Genomic DNA, 23,939 nt, shown 5'->3' with positions numbered 1-23,939 from the left:
ATCACAGTCGGGCACTCTCTTTCTACCTCAACATCTGTTTGAGAGACACTGTAATTTAGTTAAGAGAGGAATATGGGGTGTCAGCATTTCATCAGTGTAGAAGGTCTAACAGGATCCTGCTTAAACCACAAAGGTAGGATTAAGTGACTCTTGAGGGCCATACATAGGTAACCCTTGCATTGCAGGATTAAGTTAATCTGTGTTGCCTACTGACAAACAAAACTGATCACAGAGGATGTGATCTCACACCCTCCCAGTTTAAACAAACCTGGGATTAATCTACAGTTCTTTGCAAAAAGTAGTTTGTCACTTTATAGGACAATCTAGCACATGAGCACAGAAGGGTCCTTGTCCTCAGCCTAGCTCGTAGCCAATCCACCACGCACACCAGCTACCTGGCTCTGTCCAAAGGAGTGGCTGCCATTATCCCCAGACAGAGCTCCAGGCAGAGGGTACCCAGACTGAGCAGCCGAGTCCTGGCTCAAGCAGAGCCCTGCTTTCCACAGAGAGCTGCTCCCACTGCGGGCCACACAGCCATCTAGCGGCTCCTTCCTCAGGGAGAGGCTGCGGGACAGGGCAAAGGGCTAAAATTTAACTGCATGCTCTGTATATTTGCTGATGGTTTGCAGTTATTTCTATGCAGTTTATTTTATTCCAAAATTACATCAAACTTAGTAAGCCATGCAATAAACCTAACAATTGAGAGCAAAAATTATGTGACAATACTGTATAGCACAAACCTAAGAGTTAAAAATCTAATACTTTTTCACCAAGTTTCTATTAATCAGGACTAAACAGTGATCACAGATGTAGTGAAAGGTAAACTCATATCACAATTCCAAAATCTAATAAAATTCAATTATGTTGGTAAACTAAAATCCTACAAGAGTATAAGAGGCTGAGTTGAGATGGACCATTATACTACAACATTAAAAAAACATAGAGAAAGAGGCACCTTTACATACATGGTAGGAAAAATCTTTTAATTCTATTTAATTGTTGTTTTACAGGAGAATACTTATGTTTCAAAAACACAAGTAATTGAAACACAACAGTAACAGCACATACGCAGTGAAGGTGATTTAAATATTACATATATGGTAACATCTTCTATAAGAGGCTGAGATACACTTATGTAATATTCAGCCTTCTCCCATCAAAGCAACCCCCAGCTGTATGCAATGCTAACTCCAGTAAGGAAATTGGACCCCAGAATTTCCCATTGTCTAATTAGAAGCAAGAGATCTGCTGATCCTTAGTCAGAGTTGGGAAAGTTGTCTCCGTCTTTGCCCATGAAAGGTTTGAGGTTCAGCCATTGGTTTGTGTACCTGAGTCATACTTTGCCGTTATCAAAAGAACCAACAGAGCAGCAATAAAAAGTAAACTGTATTTTGTTGTTTTATGCTGATTAAAAAAACAGACTCTGTCCTTTATATCTTAGATAATGAAAGACACTGAGGGTTAAAAAAAATCAATTTCCAAGAAAATATCCTTTTCTTTCTTTCAATTTAAAATCTAAAATTCCTTTTTTTGAATACAAAGCTGTCAAATTTGCTTTTCAGAAGCATCCTCATCATTAGTGGACTTCTCTTCCTTTTTGTTTTTAAAGAGTGACTGCTAGTGTCAAAACACGAGTTTTTTAGGCACCTCCCATGAGAATTCATTTCTTCCAAAGTGACCATAACATGCTGTCTTCTGGTAAATGGGCTTTTTAAGGTCCAAATCCCTGTGTGTATAATAAAAAGAAGAGAAAATTCTTCACATTAAGGTATTTCATGATAACAACCATTAAATTCCTGATGGTGATACTCATTTCATGCCCTTAGTCAAGCAAGCATATTTTGGAGATGCACACATACCAGTGAACATGTCCAATGGAGAACCATAAAAGTTACAACAAAACTGAAATGTGAAGTACTTTGGGACTACAGGAAAGTCCTTACTATTGAGAATTATTAATTTTAATGGAAAAGATTAAATAACCTTCAATTCCTTTTGTAAAACAAAACATACCTTTTTTCACAGCAAAGTAACTTAAAATTCTTGGAATACAAAAGTTATTTTATTTGAGTTCCATATGCTTCATATGAAACTGGAAAAGTACATCTGTTATCTTAAAAGATATGGCACACTGGTAGATCCATAAAAGGTATCAACTGTGAAGTCTGACAGAATGACAGAATGGGACTCTCTTTTGTACAGCATGGAACAATCCCATGCTAGTTCAACAGGCTGACTCTTACACTGTAAGATCTAATGGTTTTGCAAGAAATCATTTCTAGCATGTGATCACCAAGATGTTTTCCTTTTTGATGGTTTCTATACCTTACAATAACTCCAGGCCGAAGATCAAAGTTATTGTGCACGATGTCCAACAGCTCTTTCTCTGTTTTCTGGGAAGTTCCATAAGTGAACAGTGAAATAGACAGTGGATGAGCAACCCCAATGGCATAAGAAACCTATGGCAAAAAAGACACCATAGTTAGCAATTAAACATGACACCTCAATGGGCAACAGTATACGACAGAAGAAAGCATTCATTCATGAACCATCTTAAGAAAACTAAGACCTCTGCTTTACCTCCCATATTTGCACAATCTGTATTTCTAGAAAAAAAAAGAGAAAATTTTGAAAATGCTGAGGTCTCTAGATAACATTCTTCTCCATTAACCAGTCATCCCATGCTCATTTCCGTGACAGTAAATGTCAGAGGGTTGAGGGCTCCATAAATGTCTAGAAAAACAGCCAATAAAATGAAAGCTAAAGGAAAAGTTCCAGCTACAAGAAGCTGATAGGCTATTAGTGACATTACAGTGGTCTTGAACCAAACACATGAAGGTCTTCCTTTCCTCAACTCCAAGCCATCACCAAGACTGCTTCTACTACAGTGTCTTGTACAGTGTGTATTCCAGGTGACGCTGAAAAAGAAAAATCTCATTGAGAAAAGCAACATTCATAGCAAACCATACCTGAACCAGAACACGGCGACAGAGCCCAGCTTTCACAAGAGACTTGGCCACCCAACGGGCTGCGTACGCAGCTGATCGGTCCACCTTCGTATAGTCTTTGCCAGAGAAGGCACCACCTCCATGGGCTCCCCAACCACCGTAAGTATCCACAATGATCTTTCGACCAGTAACACCAGCATCACCCTGAATCAGTAAAAGAATTTGCCCATTTTACAATCCATCTTATTATGTCTCAAACAAGGCTATGCATCCTTCAGAAGACTACAACGTGTAAGTTCACCACATATGGATTGCTGTGGGGTAGCTGAAGGAATGAACTTGTCTCACCAAACTACAACAGTAGCTATAAAAGTTCTTTAAAGCCAGATTCATAAGACAAACCATTCACGAATTGCATTTAGTAATCAAGCAAACAGGTTTACACCCAGATAGCTAGAGCATGCACTGCCTCTTTCAAAAGTAAATTCCAGACAATATGGGAACTTTGGTTTAGAAGTGACCTATCTATCACATCCAAACTGAATACAGAATATTGCTAACAAACTACATGCCATATAGGAAACATTGAGAGATTTTACACTGTTAAAAAAAAATAAATAATTAAAGATCAGGCTTTTGTATCTCTTGGTCAAAATCTGAAGTTGTGTGAATATTAAATAGTAGATGTCTTTTTTGTATTTACCATCAAAAGGTATGTTAGTGCTACCTTATACATCATTATATGGAGGCTGGCAGTCAACACTTCCAGTACAGTATCATTACAGAGACTGTCATACAAATATGTATTAAAAACCACATTTCCAGACCTGAAATATTTCTAGTCTAATTTAAACTATACACAACAGTTATGCAGTAGTAGGCAGTTATAGGTAATTGAGAAAGGATTACTTCTTTCTAAGAACAGATACTTTAAAATATTAAATAAGGAAGTGCAGATAACCTTTTAGCTGCCTACACAGCTATCCTGATTGTTCCTCATATGGTTGATATTTCACTTAATCTTGGTTAGATGCTCAGTAGCTGACTAATCATCTAACCCTCCCTAATTTACTAAATGCTTAAGCTTTCTGGTGTGAATGGAAACATGGTCAGATTTGAAATTCAGTTTCCACCTGTGCAGGAAGGTTTGAAATTCTTTGTCTACAGAATACCATGTCAGTAAAATTCAACTGCTGCAATGTTTGCATGGCAAACACAAGTGGAGAGTCAAAGTTTTTCTTAGAAAGACTATGCATATACACAGAAGAAAACCTTTGGTACTGTTTGTTCCATTTTGCTAAGAAAACAGCGGGATGTAAAGCTGAATTGCAGATAGCTGAGCTTGTGTAAAAGATCCTGTCCTGGAGTTCTTTTGCTTGACTCAAACCTTAATTTCTGATAGCATAGACAGTTGCAATGAGAACACCTTGTGTACCATCATGACTGCAGAACTAAGTGAGAGGAAGAGAAAGGGACAGGTCAAAGGAAAAAAAAAAACAAACCCACCCCTCTATTTAAAGGTGCTGAAAGAGCACAAATACATTTGTAAAGCGTGTGGAAGTGACTTTTGCAAAGAGCTGTAATGTCCTCACAGTACCAGCGGGTGTTGCTGTTGGGAAAACAGTGATAGCAGCAAAATTACTAATTTTGCCATAGCCAGAATTCAAGGTACCACCATGCTCAAAAGCATAAGGTGAAAATCCAGGTGATGTGTCTTCTTTAGATGAACTGAGCTGGAGATTAAGACAGCCTTCTATAGCTAGCACTGTTAAAAATAAAACTGAGTAATACTGTTATGAAAAATAACCAGAAACTTCACAAGGGAAGAAATAGTTATTTTCTGGTTGCTGCAATGCTATTGTAAATTGCTCAAGTGATGATAGCAGTTGTAAGGCCATGGACACACAGTCAGATTGACCCACACTAAGTAAACTTATCCCAGGTTTAAAAAGCTGCAAACATACACTGCAACGTGCCTGTGTTTGTATGTGCAAACATAAGCAGTATAGTTCCACCACAAGAGTAGAAAAGGCATTCCTGGTTGGCTTACCAAATGTAATTATATTACATTTTTAAATGGGTGCAGTTTTGTGCACACCTGAATATTTTCTTATGTGTAGCCTTCTCTTTGTATGTAGCTATGATTGCTGCATTGGTTCATTTGCTCCAAGTTACGGCTCAAGTTCGCCTATCCATTTGTCCATAGTCTAGGATGTGAATGATACACAAAATTTCAGTGATACTACCAATTCAACTACACAAAAATACAATTTTTGTACAATCATTATTGTAATGATTAATCTCAACACCTTTCTATCTGTTCCATGACACTAATGTAAAAAGACACAGCATGTTTTCAGGTACAAACTCCAGCAGACGAATGAATTCAAACAGCAAAGGAAAAACAATGTGTACTTGGATTTGTAGTAAAATTTGACCTAATTTCAGGGTGGAGCTTTGAAATTTTGCTGTGATAGTTCTGAAGGGAACTGAAGACTAAAACATTGGGAATGGTGAATTTGTTTTCGAAAACTAAATCTCAGAAGTCCTGATCCTACAGAAAGCGGAAGTTCTGCCTGACTTCTGTGAGTGCAGGCAGGATCAAATTATAAATCCCAGCTCCTGCATTGCCTAGATAAAGCAAAAGCAACATCTATTTTCTCACCAGGAGAAACCTTTCAGGGTCTGATTTTCAGAACAGATGAACACATTCAGTTCTCATTGGTGTCAGGCAGAACAGTGTGAGCTATACAGATCACATAACCAGGTTCACTGTAAGAGAAGTAAAACTTCTCTTGTCCATCTCTCTGTAAGGAGCGCTTTCCATGAGAACGGATTGCATGTCCCACCCAGCGCTGGACTCAAGAGGGTTTGAGGAAACCCGGAGCTGGGCTGTACATTCCACACACAATGTAAGATTCAGCTCAACTTGCCTGCCTAGTCACAACACATTTATCATATAACCATGCCCTCGAAGGCTACTTTGGCATACAGCACATGAAACCCTGGATGCTTTTCCCACATACAACTGCAGTTAAAACTTCCAGTAGGTAGCTTGCTTCTCACACCCTAGGACAGACATGTCAAAAAACAGAGCATTTCTTTTAAGACACACACCCAATGACAAAGGCAAGATGATAAAAGCACCAAAATAATACAACACAAACCTGAGGCCCTCCAATAACAAAACGTCCACTAGGTTGAAGGTGATAAATGGTTTTCTCATCCAAGTATTTTGCAGGGACGACAGCTTGGATCACACGATCCTTCAGGGTTCTGCGCATATTCTCCAGAGAAATGGTTTCATCATGCTGCACAGATATCACAATGGTGTGAACGCGTACTGGGATGACTGCCCCATTCTCCTGGATATACTGAACCGTGACCTGAATAGAACAGGGAGAAGGAGGAAGAGAAAAGCAAAGTTGCTATAAAACGTATTACTGGTCTACATCAAACATCACACTATGTTATTCCAAGAGCAAAATTGTAGCAAAATGTCAATGCTGATATCATAATGATGCTCACATTGTTGCCAAGGTATGAGAAATGAAGCCTATTTTCTCATTCCTCATTTTTGCTGTGCTAAGCAAAAAAAAAAACCCAACTCAGTATGGGCAATCTGATTTTCTATTAAATTGTCCAAAATGTGTCTTTCATTTATGTTCTCAGTGCATCTTCAAAAAGGCCAGCCCGAATCCCTAACGACAAATCCTTTGGATTCTTTGGATCTCCTGTCACTTCTTCAATGAGCACAGACCATTTAAGTCTGAAGGGTTAAATGTTTCTTCACTGGTAGGTGGATAATTGCTCCTAGCACTCTGATAGAGGTTAACCATTTTCCAACAGTCAAGGAGACGGTATCATAAGCAGTGGAAATGCTTTATCTGCTGCATGTAGGTTATATATCTGCTACTTGTAGGTTATCCTGATACTCGGAACACCATCAACTGCTGTCTTTAAAAATATTTAAGATTTATGGAAAGAAAAAGTGTTAGTTTTCAACTATCTGAAATATCCATAGCAGTATTTACCTGTGTCTTAGAGTCAGGCCTCAGCCAAGGAAGTTCTCCATTACGCCTCAGCTCTGCTAACCTGGCATTCAGTTTATGAGCAAGAATAATTGTTAGAGGCATACATTCTTCTGTCTCATCTGTTGCATAACCAAACATCAAACCCTACAGGAGGAGAAGATATACTTCAGTCACTGTTAAAAGCACCACAACCAAAGGCAACCAGATTTCATCTGAAGCAAAGAGCAAACAGTACCCTCAGGTTTACTTTCTACTGCTTTACATTACAGTGCAAGAAGCCTAAACTCAGATCAGGCTGCAACATGTTACAGTGTAATGAGAAACAAACCACGTTCCTAGAATTTTTCACTGAAAGCCTGAAGGTTTACTTGTTGAGCTGGGAACCTAGACAAAAATGGAGACGTTTCTGTGAAAAAATCAGGTTCTTTCACAGAAAAAAAAATTTGTTGGAGTAAAACAATTTCAGGACTATTCTGTCGTAGGAAAGGCATTATCATTAGCCCAGAAAGGTTGTAGTGGCTTTTATGCATAAATACAGACACATTTATACTGCAGCTTGCATCTGAAATTTCAGTGGAATGGGATGTGAATACTCCATGAAGGATGTACCATTCAACAGATTAAGGCACCTCCCTCATATTTTCAATGCCACATGCTTCTAGTCACAGCTTCTACTATTATTCAGTCATGGTCCCTGCATCAGATTATAATTTGTTAAATAGAGTTAGCAGCATTTTCTTTCTCCTCATCCAGTGTATGTTTGATAAAAAAAAAGAAAAAAGACACAAAGGTACTTTGATACAATGGAAAGGGAGGCCATCAAAGTGACAAAGAAAGTCAGATATCTTTTCATCTTATGTAGTATTATGACCCCATGACAGCATAAAAGCATTTTAATTTAGTCCTTGAGGGTTTTCTGAATATTAGCATGGCTCCTGGACTCTGATATCTCCACTTATGGTTCTCAACAGCATTGTTATAAACTAGATATTACTACTAAGGATAACTACTGTAAATGTTAAACTTGCTCATACTGGCATCAGCCAGATTATGGAGTTTTTATGTTAGCATCTTTCTCTTGGGAACATGCAATAATTATCTACATATGTTATTTAGCTCATAGAAATTAAGCTTGGACAGCCTTAATTATGTGGAACACCTATTACAATAGATGCCTCTGGGAAATAAATGAGAATTAAAAGTACTCTGGCGTATTTGCCTTCATTGTACGAATGCTGAAGACAGTTGAAACATTGCCTAATTTTTTGCTGTGTAAAATCTCAAGAGCTCTGTGAAAGTTAAAAGGTGCTTTGTTTATTCCATCTTACACAACAAGTCTGGCTGCAAGATGAATGGTCTAATGAATCTAAAGCTACTCAACAAAACCTAGAAATGCATAAGCAAAAAACCTTTGCTAAATTCTAAAGTACACATCCTCAGCTACTATAAACTGCCAGAGCTCTCCTGACTTGCATGACTGCTATAACAAACACCAGACAAAAGTCTGCTCTCAAAGAACTTCCAACTGTTTTAATAAAAATATGGGTTTTATTCTGGGGTAGCCCAAGATGGAAGTGTGGAAATCTTCATATGGGTTTTGATTTAGAAAACAGGGAAATAAGATGGGGTAAACTTTTTCCATTCAAACAGCTTTGATGTTTTAGATGTGATGTTATGTCTACCTGATCTCCAGCACCAACATCCTCTTCATCCCTGTGTAGATGAACACCTTGGGCAATATCAGGTGACTGCTGTTCCAGTGCCACTAAAACATTGCAAGTCTTGTAGTCAAAGCCTATTTGGAAAAAAGAATAGCAGTGAATAGCTTTTTCTGCCACAGTTAAGGAATAGAAAAAGAATAGCTTTTTCTTCCACAATTAAGGAAAGTAACATGGAACCATATGACAGAATTTTCATTCTGAAGGATATTGCATTCAGAACTCAAAACCTAATTGCTATTTTTACTTATTTTTTTGTCAATACAACACTTGAAACCTTTTTTTGAAGGTGGTGGAGTATATAGGGTTGTCTTTATTGCTTGTTACTGCTTGTTTTCTCTTGCATTGGTACCCTGTGCCAAGCCAATTCAAATTAATTGTTAACTGCAGAAAACTACTCATAAAAGTAAATAATGAGCCCCTCCCAAATAAATAGTATTAAAAACCTCTACGTAAATTCCTAGGAGCTGATGTTTTCAGCAACTGAAGACTCTGCTCTCTGATTATACTTTATTTGTAATACATGTAAAGCAGTGTTTGTACCTGAATCTCTCATGGGAGTTTGTGAGAGCCACAAACAGAGAAAAAAACAGATTCAAGTTTCATAGCAAACATGGAAGTAGGAATTTTCTTTCAAAGATCAAAAGGAGGGTTTTGAAAAGAAATTGAAAGACTTGCAGAAGATTGTGGCAAAATTTTCCACCTGTTCCCAGATATATTAATAGTAACTTGCTTCTCTCCAAATCCAAACTTTCCTAGAAATGTAGCTACTGGCACCTGCTGACCAAACTCATGTTCAGCCAACACAACATATACACACATCCATATGCATATGATCCACTTGAAGAATGCTCTTTTAAGTAGTCTATGTAGAGAAGAAAATCATATTTCTGTGTGCAATTGTTTGTTTTAGATTTTTGCTTTATTTCTGCATAGAAATTTTTTTTACTGGGTCACTGCATCTCCCCTTATCGTTTTTGGCAGTTAGGATAAAAAGGAGATTTATGACCTACTAGATTTGCCAGTGTTTTCTGAAAGCACTGCTGTTACATGATGGTAGAGGTAACCTGCAGATGTGCTGCTATAATATTCTCCCACCACAATCTCCCTGTAAATTCAACAGCAATTAGAGGATTGCAGGAAACACCTTTTTTTAACCAAAAGTTCTTAAAAGATACACTTCACTGTAACACTATACTTGGAATATTTGTAGTGTATAAACAGACACATGGCAAATCAGAAAGCGAAATGTGCCTAGCAGATAAAGCATTTTGTCTTTTTTTATCATTTGTACATAATGCAAACTGGATTTGGACTACATACTCAGTGTAGGAGGAGCTGTTCAGAGCTAACAGAGCATCTTGCACAGTGAGAACCTGCTTTACACCTGGGAATTCTAGATGCTACCACAGTACAAATATATAATGGAACAACGAAATGAACTACGTTTCTTCTTCCCTCTCTTTAGCACCAGGATGCATCAACCAGCTTGCCAAATGAATAACCAAGATTCGAGTTCTTGCAGGTTTGGAGGAGTGGTAGATTCTGTGGCTCAAGCTGCAGGTAACTATTCTGGCCTAATACCACAGCTCAAAGTATATTCTGCCTAGTCCCTCTCAGTTTTAACTCATATATGATGGTTTTTCTACTTACTGGGATAAAGTCAGAAAGTGTATCACGTAGTACCATGTAAGCAACTTTCACACAGGATACCCAGTTTTTATCAGGCTTGCTAAAGCTCATATATAGAAGTGGTGACAGACCTGTTTTACAGTTGCCTATTTCTTGCTCTTCAAGGATTTCATTAGTTTTTTCCACCAACCTTTAGCTGAATCATCATAGCCAATATGTCTAATTGCATCTCGGACAACTCGTTGATAATCCACAATAGCATGAGATGTGATCTCCCCACAGAGCAACACCATTCCTGTCTTACATACTGTCTCTGAAAAGAGAGATGAAAACAGGATTACAACACCAGAATAACCCAGCCCACTAAGACAAATAACTATGTTTGTGATGATGGTGATTTTGAGAGATCTACTGGGTATAGTGTAAGTCCTTTCTACCCATATTTTTAGCATTATTAGCTCCTTCTACAACAAATTATTTTTATATTCACTGCATGCCTGAAAGTAAGGAAAAGACTAATACATCCAATTTACAAATGGGAAAGTCAAAACACTGAGCATGATTCAATGATATGCAGAAATTTTAGGGAAATATAGTGTTAAGTTGTGATTTCTAAATCCACTTAATCACTCTAAGATACATACTGAGGCTAAATAAAACTTATCAGTGATCAACTATTTTGAAAACTTGCCTCCAGTCCCAGGAGGAAGAATCTGAAGATGAGGTTTAGGTACATAATATATGAACTGGGGTAATGACCTGAGAGTTGATGGTACAACTCTGAAGAGATTTCAAAAAACAAGCACTTATGGGGACATGGACTGAAAAATTAGTACTTTATTAAATATAGTAAATGAACATTGCAACAAAACATTCAAATATTTCAAAAATCCACTGCAGTGAAGACAAATCTGTTCTTCCCAGGAAAATTCAGTCCACACACAAGATTAATTACCCTACCCTTCTACTGCCTGCTTAGGCTTCAGTCTTTATAAAAACTTTCACTGTTTCTTCTCATCGCTCCTCCTCTTGAAGACTGTATTTCTTATGTAATTTTCTCGAGAGTAAAATTAATTAGCAAATGATAGCATCAAGCTCTTTGCAAACAACGTTAAAAAAGAACAGTGACTAGGTGATGACTTAAAGCAAAGCAGCAAACAACTTACCACAAGCAACCTTGGCATTTGGGTCCTGTTTGAGATGAGCATCTAATACAGCATCGCTGATTTGGTCACAGATTTTATCTGCAAGACATCAAAGTTGTGATTCAAAACCATAACGCTCAATATAAAACATGGACTGTTCGCATCACTTTGAATAGGTAGGTATTTCAGCAAGGAAATTTTATAGCTAATTACTGGAATATTTAAGCTAGATAAATAGAAAGACATATGAAATATCCTGCAAACAAAGTCAGTAGATACAATGGGGAATTTACTGACTGGTGTAAACTAATACTGGCTACAACTTTACCTGTAGTTTTCTGCACTTAAGTGTGAAGCAAGTATGTTGTGCCTAGAATCACGTGAAAGACTAAGAGGCTTTACTCCCAGCCTTCTTCTCTAATACCACAAGCCGATACAGCATGCTCATCAGTAGTATGCTAACAAGAAGGTGATATTCCACTATCAACTTCCATCTCCCCAACAAGAAGTTAGAATGTACCTGATCAACACTGCCAATAAGGCCTGAGAAAGTGTTCAGATTCATACAGATAATGCACAGCTCAAAGTCAAGAGCCTGTTTCGGGTTTGCTTCCTCTCACTGCTTCGACCATCCTGCAATGCCATCTCCTAACAATCCCAGCAACACACCTAAGGCAGGGGAGTGAGCAGCGCACACAGAAGCAAGAAGGGGTTACCAACTGAGGTCTGCCTGAAGTTAATCTTGAGTATATTGTCAGTTATATCCCAAATACAAAGGTTTCAGCTCATGTTTATCATAATAATCTTTTCTCTTTTTCTTTCTTTCTTTTCTTACCTTTTTAATGAATAACGAATTTTAATCAAATAATGTAGCTAATGTAATGAACATAAAAGGGCAGCACCCATAACAATGCCTTCCACATGAAAATGGTAATTTTTCTCATATATTTTAATTTTATTGTTAAAAAAAGTCTAGTATTACATCCTATGTTTAGATGTTGCCATAATATGCTGTGTGGCAAAATAAATTAATCTCCTGCCTTGCCATTTGCAACACAATCTTTGGAAAGCAATGTTTTGTAAGAGTATGTCATTACAGAGTTTTAATACATTTAACCTCGAGTCAAAATAAATTATCATTTATTTTCATGAGGAAGGTGTACATTTAGCTAAGAGGGACAAATCAAAAAATAGAGAACTAGTGTGATTCTGACACTCCTATCTCCCATATTAACCACTCCAGCACAAAAAGAACAAATGCAAAAGACAATTAGCAAATGTAGGCTGCATTGGAACTTTCAGCCTTGCAAGAACTGTACATGGATTACTAAATTTGGGACAATTATTACCAGACAGGAATCACACCCCATTCTTGCAATTTAGTTAGAAGTCCAAATGAACCTTGTCTAGCAAGACTGGGGACAAAAGTGGCAGGAGTGATTAAAATGAATCTCTGCTTGCTCCTTTCAAAGTTTCCATTTTTATAGGGAAATATATCCATATTTTCAAGCATAAAATCAAAAATTATTGATGAAAATACGTCATTTTTTATTACCTTGGTGGGACAATAGAGTAACTTGGATAGGATGACCTTCTTAGTGCAGGCCCAGTGCCCTGCAGTAAACTCCTAGTGATTGGGACTGCTTTGTAGTCTTTTTTTCACCACCCAGAGTTTCTATGCCAGGAACAACCTTTATCCCTGTCCTTGCTCCACATGAAGCACATGTCACCTGCATTAGATGCCAGTGTCCCATGTTTGTCTAAGTTCCCTGTATGGCACATACAGGGATATTATATGCATTCTTTCCAGAACATTCAAGAAGAGTACAGGTAATCCCATATAATTAATTCATCCTCATTTCTCCTTATGGCACCTATCTGGTACAAAGAACCTTATGTTGGTTTGCATGCTTTGGTTGAAATTAATTTATGAACTAAAACTTTCATTAAATGTCTCAATGGACCATTAGCCATAGTAAAATGAAAAAGTGAAATCAATAAGTGATGATTTAACAGGATGTTTTAATGTTATTGTGTTTTTTGCATGAACTGTATCATTAGTATCTACAGTATTTCATGGATATTGGTAGATAGAAAAGCAGTTCTTTTGCTTCCCTCTCAGAGAAATAACACAGCAAACATTCATGAACAAAAAGGATAGTTCCCATTTACAGAAGGGGAGAGTTTGTCTTACAAAGCTGTTACTCTGAAAAGATCATGATAGAAAACCAGATGAACAGACGTCCATAGAAATTAAATTATCTCCATACAATAGCATTAGTGAGACTACTACAAAATTACTAGATTTTGGTGGTGGTATTCCAAAGATGATGTTAAGAACTGGCAGGAAGGTTTAGGACAGACTGAGAAGAATGCCCCAAAATCAGAAAAATCTATTTTACAGGATGAAATCATTCAAGCTCAATCTAGTTTTGAAAAGCTGAAGGAAAGGCAACCTACCAGAGGAAATCCTTATAGGCACTGGGATCACAGTCTCTAAGAACCTAAAAGTAACATGCTGAAATATTTTTTTTTTGTCTGATGGACAATAATATAACTACAGCTGATAGCTGAAAATTAGAGACAGATATAGATTCAAAAAAGAAAGTCTTATACGGGTGAGAGCCATTGAAACCATTCATCTAGAGGTATGCAGGATTCTTTGTTCCTTTCAAATCTCTAGATGAAAATTGGCTATCTTTTTAAAAAGTGTGAGTGAAATCCAACCATCATTTACTAGCGTGTTTGAAGAATTCTTGGACAAAATATCATTACCTGTGTATGAAGGTCCGACCAGATTATATATCACAGGTTCCTTCTGGTCTTTAAAATCTATGTGAGAATTTAATCAATTAAAATAATAAATTAGAATAATTTCATCTACTATGCTAATAGCATATCTTTAGATTAAAATGGGCTGAGACAAATCAGTTTGACAATTTATGTCATAGCTGATTGTTGACGCAACAACCAGCAGTGTTAGTGCAACTAGATCCAAATAGTGATACAGATATATCTATCAAGGCTGGAAAGAGAAATCTAGCTGGATGTTTGGCTGATTAATGCATTAAATTAAGGGCATGTCTATTAGTAAAGGTCTCTGGTGTAAAATAAAACCAGGCGTTCTATTTTTAGCAATGCTTAGCAGGCTTTGTGCACCCTTCATTCTGTTATTTAAATTCTCATCTCAACCATCCCCATTTCTCTTATTAGCTGCTAAATGTGACAGGATATATTTGTCCACTATTTCCTTCCTTTTTTTTCCTTCTTTTTTGGAAACAGGGAAAGCATAATGGAACACCTCTACTGAGGCATTACCATCTAAAAAAATGATGTAATAGGTAAGAGTTCAGTTCATGCATACCTTCATGTAATGAATTACTATTCCAATAGGATAAATATTGCAGAAGGGATGTATAGGCTGAGGATTTCTTGACTGAGCAGGAAAGTATTAGATAACCATAAATTCTTTTCATGAAATCCAATCATCCCACAGACACAGTCTTATGGCAGAGATGCCAATGAGCCGTAAAACAGCTCTTGCTAACTATAAAAGGAATGAATGAGACCAGGGGAGCTGATGATAAACCCTACTCAGATGCCCAGTTGTCAAATTATGAAGGAGTCATTCAATAAGAAAAGTGATCTCCAGTAATTAGAAGGAGCTTCACAGTTTTCCAGATAGTTGGACATAAGTTTGTTACATGAATCTTGACTGTGTAAGAGCCTAACACAAGCTGTGACATCTGCAAGTTCTCAGGACCTCCCCAAGAATTCAGTTTCACAGATTCACCACACACACACACACACAAAATAAATCTATGAACACCAGTAACAACTGAAAATTTAATTCAAAAAAGCTCCGCCCTTTGAAGCACAACAAAAAGGTACAGCCACACTTCTGGCTTTGATTTAAATATAATAAACATTGAACATTACAAAAGGTAAGATTGAATTTCTTAAAAACCTGTGATCATCAAAATAAAATTTGATTTTTTTAATGATACATTATTCAGCTCAACAGAAAAAAAAAAACTAGAATGTAAAATTATATATTCAAAATGTGATAAACTGAGGAATTCTCAGGTTTCTGGTAAAAAATTAAAATGGTCAAGAAACACAGATACTTATCATGAGCACTTCACCAAAAAATAAGCTTTCCACCAAAAAAGTTTCACTAGAAAGACTTCAAATCACTGAATTGGGCTGTATTACATTTTTCCTATTTAAAAGACTCTTGAGGAGTGCTAATTGAGAACTGCAGTGGTACTTCAATATTAACACTACACTGTTTAAATATCTTGTACATCTGTTCTCTTTGTTCAATACACAGTTTACTGAAGTATTATGTATATTGTTAAGTATATACAACGTTAGATATTGTTAAGTATATATAATGTTAGATACAAGACACGCAAGCATTAACTTGCTGGAAAGATCTGCATTTTGTGTTTACTTTTTTCTTTTGTAACTTTTTTTCTGTGAATATCCAGAAGATAAGCATATGTTTTTAATATGGCTGAAAATCTGAGGGTGCTTTTAGCAGATGCTTTCTCTTATATTTTTAAAGAGATTCCTTGATACTTACTGGAAAACTGAATGACATTCTGTTTGCAGGCAATTCCACCTGAAGTCACACCAGATAGGGGAAGGAATTAATCCTAAGCGGTTTGGCACCTGTAAGACATTGTGGGTCAGAGAAACACACAATGCCTTTCAAAGCACAGTGAAACCATTGTGCAGCACGGACAGACACTACTGGACAAAGCAAAATGGAGCAAAGACAAAAAGCAGCTATAAAAAAAAAAAATCTTTCTCTTCCCCATGCTGCTATCTATGTGGTTTTATTATATTGAAATGAAGAAATCACATGTAAGTCTTCAGAGAGTTTGGAATTTACCCCACTAAATGCCAAGATTAAAGACCTGGAAGGAAGTCCCAAATTTTATACCCAAGTGATCTTGAAGAATTTGGATGGAGAAAACGGAATAAACAGAGTCTTTATAAAATCTTTGGACAGCACAGGTAATATCTGTACGTTAATTATTGCCAGCTATTACTTGCTTCTATGGAATTTGGGCTACTTAGTGACACGCAACTCTTAGGCATTGCACAGGTATAAGGCAGTTCTCTGTATACCCAAATAAATAAGTATGTAATTTCTCCTGCTTTGTTTATTAAGAAGGAGATTTCCATTAAAGCATTCAGTCCTCAGCTAATATAATCAGAATGATTTCCACTAGACAAAGATCTAGTTCAGGATCTTCACTTCAGATAATGCCCTCTAGCAAAACTATACTATCACATACAGAAAGGAAATAATCAAGAACACGCAAATTATCCATTTGGTATCAAACAGAGGCACTGAAAACTCACAATTAAATTCTAGTGCTACTGATAACGTCTGAAGCCCAACTACTTCCTCAGACACCAGGCCCCGTTTTAAGAAATAGCCAAGATTTTCCTGGGTGATAAAAATTTAATGGCATGTCTACACCTCTTGCAAAAACACAGACACGGAAAAGGGGGGTGTGCCAGGACATAAGGGTGATCAGTTTGCTGTCAGAAACTTAAGCTATCGCTAATATGATTAAGACCTATTGTTGGGCTGTGTTCAGGAAGAAGAATTTGCAGGACCACCCAGAGTTACTTACTGTCAACCTGTCCTCCCTTGATCTGGAAAATCTGTATTTTTCCTTTGTCATAGGCGTCTGGGTTTTCAGTACCCTACATGAAGACCTAGGCTGTTTAAGTATAAGCATCACGGTCTTGAAAATGTGGAGTAAATGTTCATTTTCTGCCCCCTCTACAACAAGCCTCTCAGGTGGCCACTTCTCATCTCACAGTACCCAGAGATCTGGCAACCTCTGCCAGATGAGAGGCTGTACACAAATCTAACAAGTGGTAACACTGTTTCTCAAAGGCCTGCCAAGTATTTCAGCACAGGAGGAAAAGGGTGCTCATGGGACTTAAAAGAAGGCCTACTGAGGGCCAGTAAAGTTTTGGAAATAAAGAAGGGAATGTGAATAAGAACTAAAAAATAGGCCAAATTCTAAAACAAGAAACGAGACAAAAAGAGAATTGGTGAAGGAAGGAAACCAAGGGACAAAGCTAAACCTGGGGACTCAGTTGAACTCTTCCTATTCTGAGATTTACCTATTATTGCCCCAGGGGGATTAAAAACAATGATTAGAGTAGCATAAATTGAGACCTATCATCTTTGGAAATACCATCAGCAATTTAAAATTACCATCTTGCATAATGTTATTTTTCCCATGAAACTACATTGCGCTACAGACGCTGGATGTAATTATATATAAATTTGAGATGGGACCAATGTCCCAAGGACTGAATGTGGTTGTCATTTTCTGATTGTGTTACATCAGAAAGAACCCCAACTGGCTTAACCTGATGTAGCTGCCTTGACATTGACAGAGAGGTACTGAGTTGCATCAGCCATGGATTTGATCTGCACTAGTGTTAATATTATAGAAGAGTATCAGGATTATAGACATAAAATTCTCACTGCTGACCTTTTTATACTCTGCTATGTCATTCCACCCATTTATGATTTACTCACATAACACGAGTACAGACCTGAAAAAGCCTGATTATAGCAAAAGGTAGAGGACACCAAATCGGCTTCTTAAATAAATACACTTTTCAGGACATTAAACAGTCTATTGTCCCCTGGCCTCATTTGGGGGAACACTTGCTGTTGACATAAGGTATATGTTTATGGCAGATGAACATTTGTTTTCAATAAAATTGAACTAAGCTCTGCTGACCATACATAAAGTTTAGCAAATAACTGTCCACTATTTGCTTAAGCCATTCCATATATTGCATCAGATGATGGAATGGGGGGAAAAAATCAGCAACTTTGCCATGTACAGCTGCTGGGACCATTGATTTTTAAACGCTTTAAAATAGCCTGCTTAGAGATATTCCTGTCGTGGCTGACAGGTTTAGAGCATAGCATATATGCAGGACAGTTTCACAGGGCCCATAAAGATCTGGAACTTGAGAAGTAAGCTATGCATTCTTATCCTATGTGCAACTTGAGTCTATCAGAGATATAGTAGTGTCTCCACATAAATACTGAAGGAAATTCAGATGAAAAGGAAGGAGCAGCAAACATAAACCACACTGCCCTCCTCAGTGTAACACACATCCTGCAAAAGCACATAAACTCCTGTTGGAAGCACCCTAGTTATAGCGGTCCTATAGTCTATATGGACAAAGTCCTATAGAAATAAAGTAAAAAGTGCCCTGTTACAAATAACTTCTATAGTAAGATTAATAGCAGATGAATTCTTTTTCAGGCTTTTAAAACATTTTAAGTGAAAATATTATTTTATGCATTTGCCAGAGCTGGTTTCTTACCTGGATGCCCTTCTCCCACTGACTCCGATGTGAACATAAAAGCCCCTTCATCATCCAGCGTGTAATCACATAAACCATCCACTGGCCCATTCATGGTTGTGATGCTTTTCCTGATGGATTATTATAAAGAGTGGTTGAAGAGTTCTACCTTTAGCGCCTTCTCTTAGAGAAGGTTCTTTATCAGCAGGACTATCACTGTCTTTACTTATTACCTCTTACACTAACTTGAATTTCAGTGTGTGAAATCAGCATGTGCTTGCATCTGTGTACGCATGCAAGGAGTATGCATGTGCCTGAAGTCTGTATCCCTACCTAGCCTGATCTGTCAGTCCCTGAGCTGCTCCTATATATGGAAAAGTGAAAGTGCCTAGATAATCATGTGAGGAGAATGGAAGAGCCCATTTCTTGGCAGGGGAGTTAGTTACTTTAGGATATTTCACTAATTAACTCAGTTCTTGGAAACATTCTGGATTCAACCTGTGCAAGACTGATTATCTTAGCAACTCAACTGAGCATGAAGTAATGCAGGAGTACTGGTGACAGTTCAGGTCAGCTGCCTCTTCAGTCTGTCTCTCCCCTAATCCTGGGATCTATGTTGTGCTTCCAACTGTGTGTTGTGGTTTTACAGGGATAGATAAAAAATCTGTAAATGCATGTCTTTCTTAGTGAGAGACTAGAAGAAGTTTGCTCTGCATCATATAACTGTATTCTCCTTTTACTTTTTCATCTCTTGAAAGGTAGAATTCTCTCCTGAAATATTTTTTTTCATTTTCATTCATTCTTCATGCACATTTGAGAGACGAAACATCTGATAAGATCCAGCGTGATGAGTGCTTCTCATTTATGCAGACATCTCCATTCAGCCTTTGCTTTTCTTTTCCTCTGTCCTCTCTTCTATTAATTCAGATCCACCTTCATTCTCTTTTTGACCACATTCTCATTATATTCCATACAATAGAAATACAATAGCTGCCACATCTGAGTACTCAGTGCTCAGTTCTGCTGCTGAAAATTTCTTCTAGTCAGATGGCTCATGTCTGGAATATGCTGATGGTATGCCAGGTATGAAGACAGATGGCATTTTGTGGGTATACGTGTCTTTAAGTTAGTATGAAAAAAACAAGTAAACATACCCATGGGGCAGATCCAGAAAATACCCAGCACTACTGCACCATTACAAAAAAATGTAATTGTTGTTAATTCCTTTACAGAAACCATTCTAGTCTCTATCTCAGATCAAATCACTGGTCTACCAAAATAAAAATTTCCCTTTAATTCCGTGAACACTGAATCATACTCTCTTAATCATTCAAAGTGTACCTGATACTTGGGTTGTAATGAGTAACACTGCTTGTTCTATAGCCCTTGTAATTTTGACAGCAATGAAATCCTTATCACCAGTTTAAAAACTGACTTAGTTTTCTTCAAACCCTTGATCAGTATCATTTTAAAAGATCACTTTATATGGCCCCTTGGATTCAAATTTCTGTATTACTACATATTTACGTATGCCTACATTCCTGAAAACAATAACCAATGACTATGAATGTTCGCCAGTAATCTGCTGTAGCATTGGCCCCTCTGTAGTTATCATTGACACGGAATCGTTCATTTCAAAGACATTTTCTTGGGTTTCTGTTGTACAGAATTCACTTCACGCAATGAAAAGCACTGGTTGCACTTAAAAATGCAGAATTCACACATCAGATACACGTTACAAGGCATGGCTTTCTCTGAAGTAAACTGTCATCGCCCCACCGACACGAAGATTCTATCCCAGCCTGAATAAATTACGCATTAACACCACCCAGGAAAACAGAATTTGTAAAAAAATGGAAGACCAAAGAGTAAATAATTATATTAACCCTAGTTAATGGATAACATTCAAAAATTATATTAACTTTTAAAGTAAAATAACACCTGTGATAAGCATTCATTCTTAAATGCATTTTTTTTTTCTCTGTGGAAGCACAGAAAGGCATGATGGGAAGGGATGAAAGACATCTGACAAAAAACTTTTTGTACATGTAAGAGTTTTCTTTCTAATTCTTCAAACAATCCTCCAGCAAAAGCAGACAACATTGATTATTGTCAGTCTGTGAGTTCCACTCTCTCTTGCTTCTGGTTTTGCTTTTTCTTGCTTTTCAATGTCACTTAAGGACAGAAATTGTAGTTTGGGAATCAGCATTCTTGTTTTTAAGGTAACACTTAAGCGGAATGCAGAAATAGACCTCTCACATAATCCTCTTATCCCATATAAAAATAAAAAAACCCATAAGCTCTTAAATGCTGAAGATTGCAAGTAATTTGACATACGCGAGTAATGAGTTTGCAGGCCCACTGTTTATTTTGCTTCTATAGTTCCTCTTTTTGGACTCACTTCTGGCTGGTTAAATGCATTGTTCTTTGAGACCTTTGGAGGGTCACCATTCTCTAAAAGACACTCTCTGGTAATAGTATTCTAGATATGCTGCACAGCTGCATTTCACATCACTTGTGTAAAACCTCCAGTTTGAACTGCTTCCAGTTGTGGTTTTACTATCAAGAACAACACATTTGCTTTATGGCCATGAAGCATCTCAGCATGTTCTCTTCTAGGACATCTGTGACCAACTCTAAACCACTGTAGGGTTAGGTAATGTTTAATTTGGCTTCTCTTCCCAGACAATTTGATTTGTTAAATATTTGTAAAAAGGTAAAATAGTGCTCTACCATAATGTCTTTTTGGCACAGATCTTCTGCCTATGCAAAAAAAAAAAAAAAAAAAAGAAAAAAGAGTATGATAGTAAAATAATGGTTGATATCAGCATTTTTCCTGATTCCATTTTATTGATAATGATTCATCAGTCAATGAACAGGCTTCCAAATTTTCTGTTAACTTTATTGCCATACTCAACAGCTTTATGGGACTGAGCCCTAAGAAAGTCAGTTTCTCTGCAAATCTATAATTCATATTTTGACCATCATTGTATTAAGTATCTTTTTACTATATTCTATGACCTTTACTCAGAAGATACCTAATGGCAAAATCCTCTCAATCCGTATGACTCCTGTGCTTTGAAATGAGGCTAAAGACAGGAAAATCATCATGTAAAAATAACACTGTCCTTCTGTATTGCTTTAAGTATTTATTCATATTGACTATAATATCAATCCCAATCACTGGAATAGCAGTGTGAATCTTTGTTAACTGCAAGAGTCTTCGTATCTGGCACCATCCCATGGTTTTGCTACTTTTACTCACAGCAGTTCTGCAAAACTAGCCCCTTTCTAGTTCATATAACACTTAACAGCTGTCAGAAGGCATGGTTTTACTGCAGCTTTGAGAAAGCCCTGAAAATAACGAAGTGAACAAGATTTAACTAAGAAAAAGAATTTTATGAATGATTGCTATTGATGCTGCTGATTCTCTAGACAGATATGACTGATAAATTGTCTTGACCCTAGACCTCTCATGACATATTCTCATCAGATCATCTTACTTGTCCATCTTCTCCTTTCCTTATCTGTTTTTCTGCTCTACTCCCCTTCCCTCATTTTGTCTTGCTTATATCCTTTTGGTTAAAACACATTTCCCTTTCTTTTTTCGTTTTCCTTTTACTTACTACCCGTCTCTACTGGTGTCTCATTTATATTACAAACCACTAAGAATGAAGCCTACATAGATGAATGATATCTGTAGAAAAGAGAAAATGAGTTTGAGCTAGTAGCTTACAGATAAAACACTTCTATCACAGCAGAAAGGGAAGGAAGAAAGTAGGTATCCTTAAAACCTGGTCATCCTCACTTCAACTGCAGAAGAATCATGTTTTCACAGGAAGCAGTACAGGTTTAGACTCATTCACTCATACTGTTTCACCATCGTGGCAACTTTTAGGTGACTTCTTTTGAGTGAGGAGGAAATAGTGTCAAGACGACTGAAGAACTTCTACATGAATGGAATCAGTCATGGGAAAACCTTTTCTTAAACTATGTAATTTGTCTCTCTCACCACAACTTTCAAATGCAAAGGACAATGACTTGTATTGTAGAGAGGACACACTTCACAGTATCTTAAAACTACAATTCCATTATCATTAAAGGGCCCAAACACACTTAACTTTAACAATATACAGAAATACTTATGCATACGAATAACACATAGGGAAGTGTTTTCCTAAATACTTGTTTTGTTCTCTCAACTTTATCATCAGATAAGACTTTATTTTACTAAAGTTAACTATTTAATAGGCTAACAGTTTAAGTTTCTTACCTTACTATTTTATTCTCACTTTACAAAATCATGCAAGGAATTTACTCCTAATTTATGCCTGCGGAAATCAAAGCTTTCCAGCTGTTTATGAAAACAACTTTAATACTAGATTCATTTGTGCTATTTACTAGGAGTAATTCATATAATATAAATAGTGTGTTTTCAAGAAGTGACTCCAGTTTGTGTTTTTTCTGATTGGAAATAAGCACTAAATTATGCAAGCCTCACAGGGGTGTCTTGGAGGGCTTTTTGGTTTGTTGGTGAAAAGACTTGATTTAGCCTGTACATTTTGGTTTGGGGGAGGTGGATGTTTTGTTTTGCTTTTAAAATTAACATACTGAAGATTTGTTTAGCTGGGTTTATTTCTTTTGCATGAAGAATGACAAGCCTGGTCAGAGCAACAGAGCTTGAACATCAGGAACACAACACAGAACTCCCACCTGCTTCAGAACTCTTACCTCTATCTGTTATTACCTGAAAATAAGAGTGGCTCAAGGCCTCTCAGATGTGCAGGTGTAGAATTTCACTGGCTCATAAACATTCAGGGTAAAATAAATATTGTGGGGCAGAAAAAACGGTTGTGATTGTAGAAGGAGGTAGTATTCTGAAATAGGTGTTTATCACCCAGCATTTGTTCTTTCATATCCCCTTTCTCTGTCTCTGGAGTGTGGGACCTCCTGCAGCCTCTGCACACTACCATAAGCAACTCAACTCTTTCATTCTTGAGTTTTCTGATAACTTTAGAGTGAATACCATTTCCACTCACAGCAATTCCTTGGTGCACATTCCATATAACTTATTCCAGAGTTACTTCAACTTCAGAG

At 37.1% G+C, this 23,939-nt stretch overlaps 1 protein-coding gene across 1 annotated transcript; it reads right to left on the bottom strand.

Moving 5' to 3' along the window:
• Nucleotides 1-956: 956 nt before the first annotated feature.
• On the bottom strand, nucleotides 957-19,168 carry MAT1A (methionine adenosyltransferase 1A). The gene is made up of 9 exons (XM_074874488.1): nucleotides 18,864-19,168; nucleotides 11,499-11,576; nucleotides 10,523-10,645; nucleotides 8,665-8,777; nucleotides 6,983-7,126; nucleotides 6,116-6,334; nucleotides 2,970-3,152; nucleotides 2,326-2,459; nucleotides 957-1,726 (listed from the first exon to the last, which is right to left on the bottom strand). The coding sequence occupies exons 1-9, from the start codon at nucleotides 18,955-18,957 to the stop codon at nucleotides 1,624-1,626; spliced, it is 1,191 nt and encodes a 396-aa protein (XP_074730589.1). The 5' UTR covers nucleotides 18,958-19,168; the 3' UTR covers nucleotides 957-1,623.
• Between the last annotated feature and the right edge of the window lie 4,771 nt (nucleotides 19,169-23,939).

Source organism: Strix uralensis, chromosome 7 (assembly GCF_047716275.1).
Source record: "Strix uralensis isolate ZFMK-TIS-50842 chromosome 7, bStrUra1, whole genome shotgun sequence".
Lineage (NCBI taxonomy): Eukaryota > Metazoa > Chordata > Aves > Strigiformes > Strigidae > Strix > Strix uralensis.
The sequence above is the reverse complement of the archived record's forward strand: the minus strand, read 5'-3'. Positions and strand labels throughout refer to the sequence as shown.

Coding starts and splice junctions, on each gene's coding strand:
- MAT1A (XM_074874488.1), bottom strand. CDS start 18,957: ATGAATGGGCCAGTGGATGGTTTATGTGATTACACGCTGGATGATGAA. Junction 6,335..6,982: donor GGCCTGACTCTAAGACACAG/GTAAATACTGCT, acceptor TGTTCTATTCAG/GTCACGGTTCAGTATATCCA. Junction 2,460..2,969: donor GTCGCCGTGTTCTGGTTCAG/GTATGGTTTGCT, acceptor TTTTTGCCATAG/GTTTCTTATGCCATTGGGGT.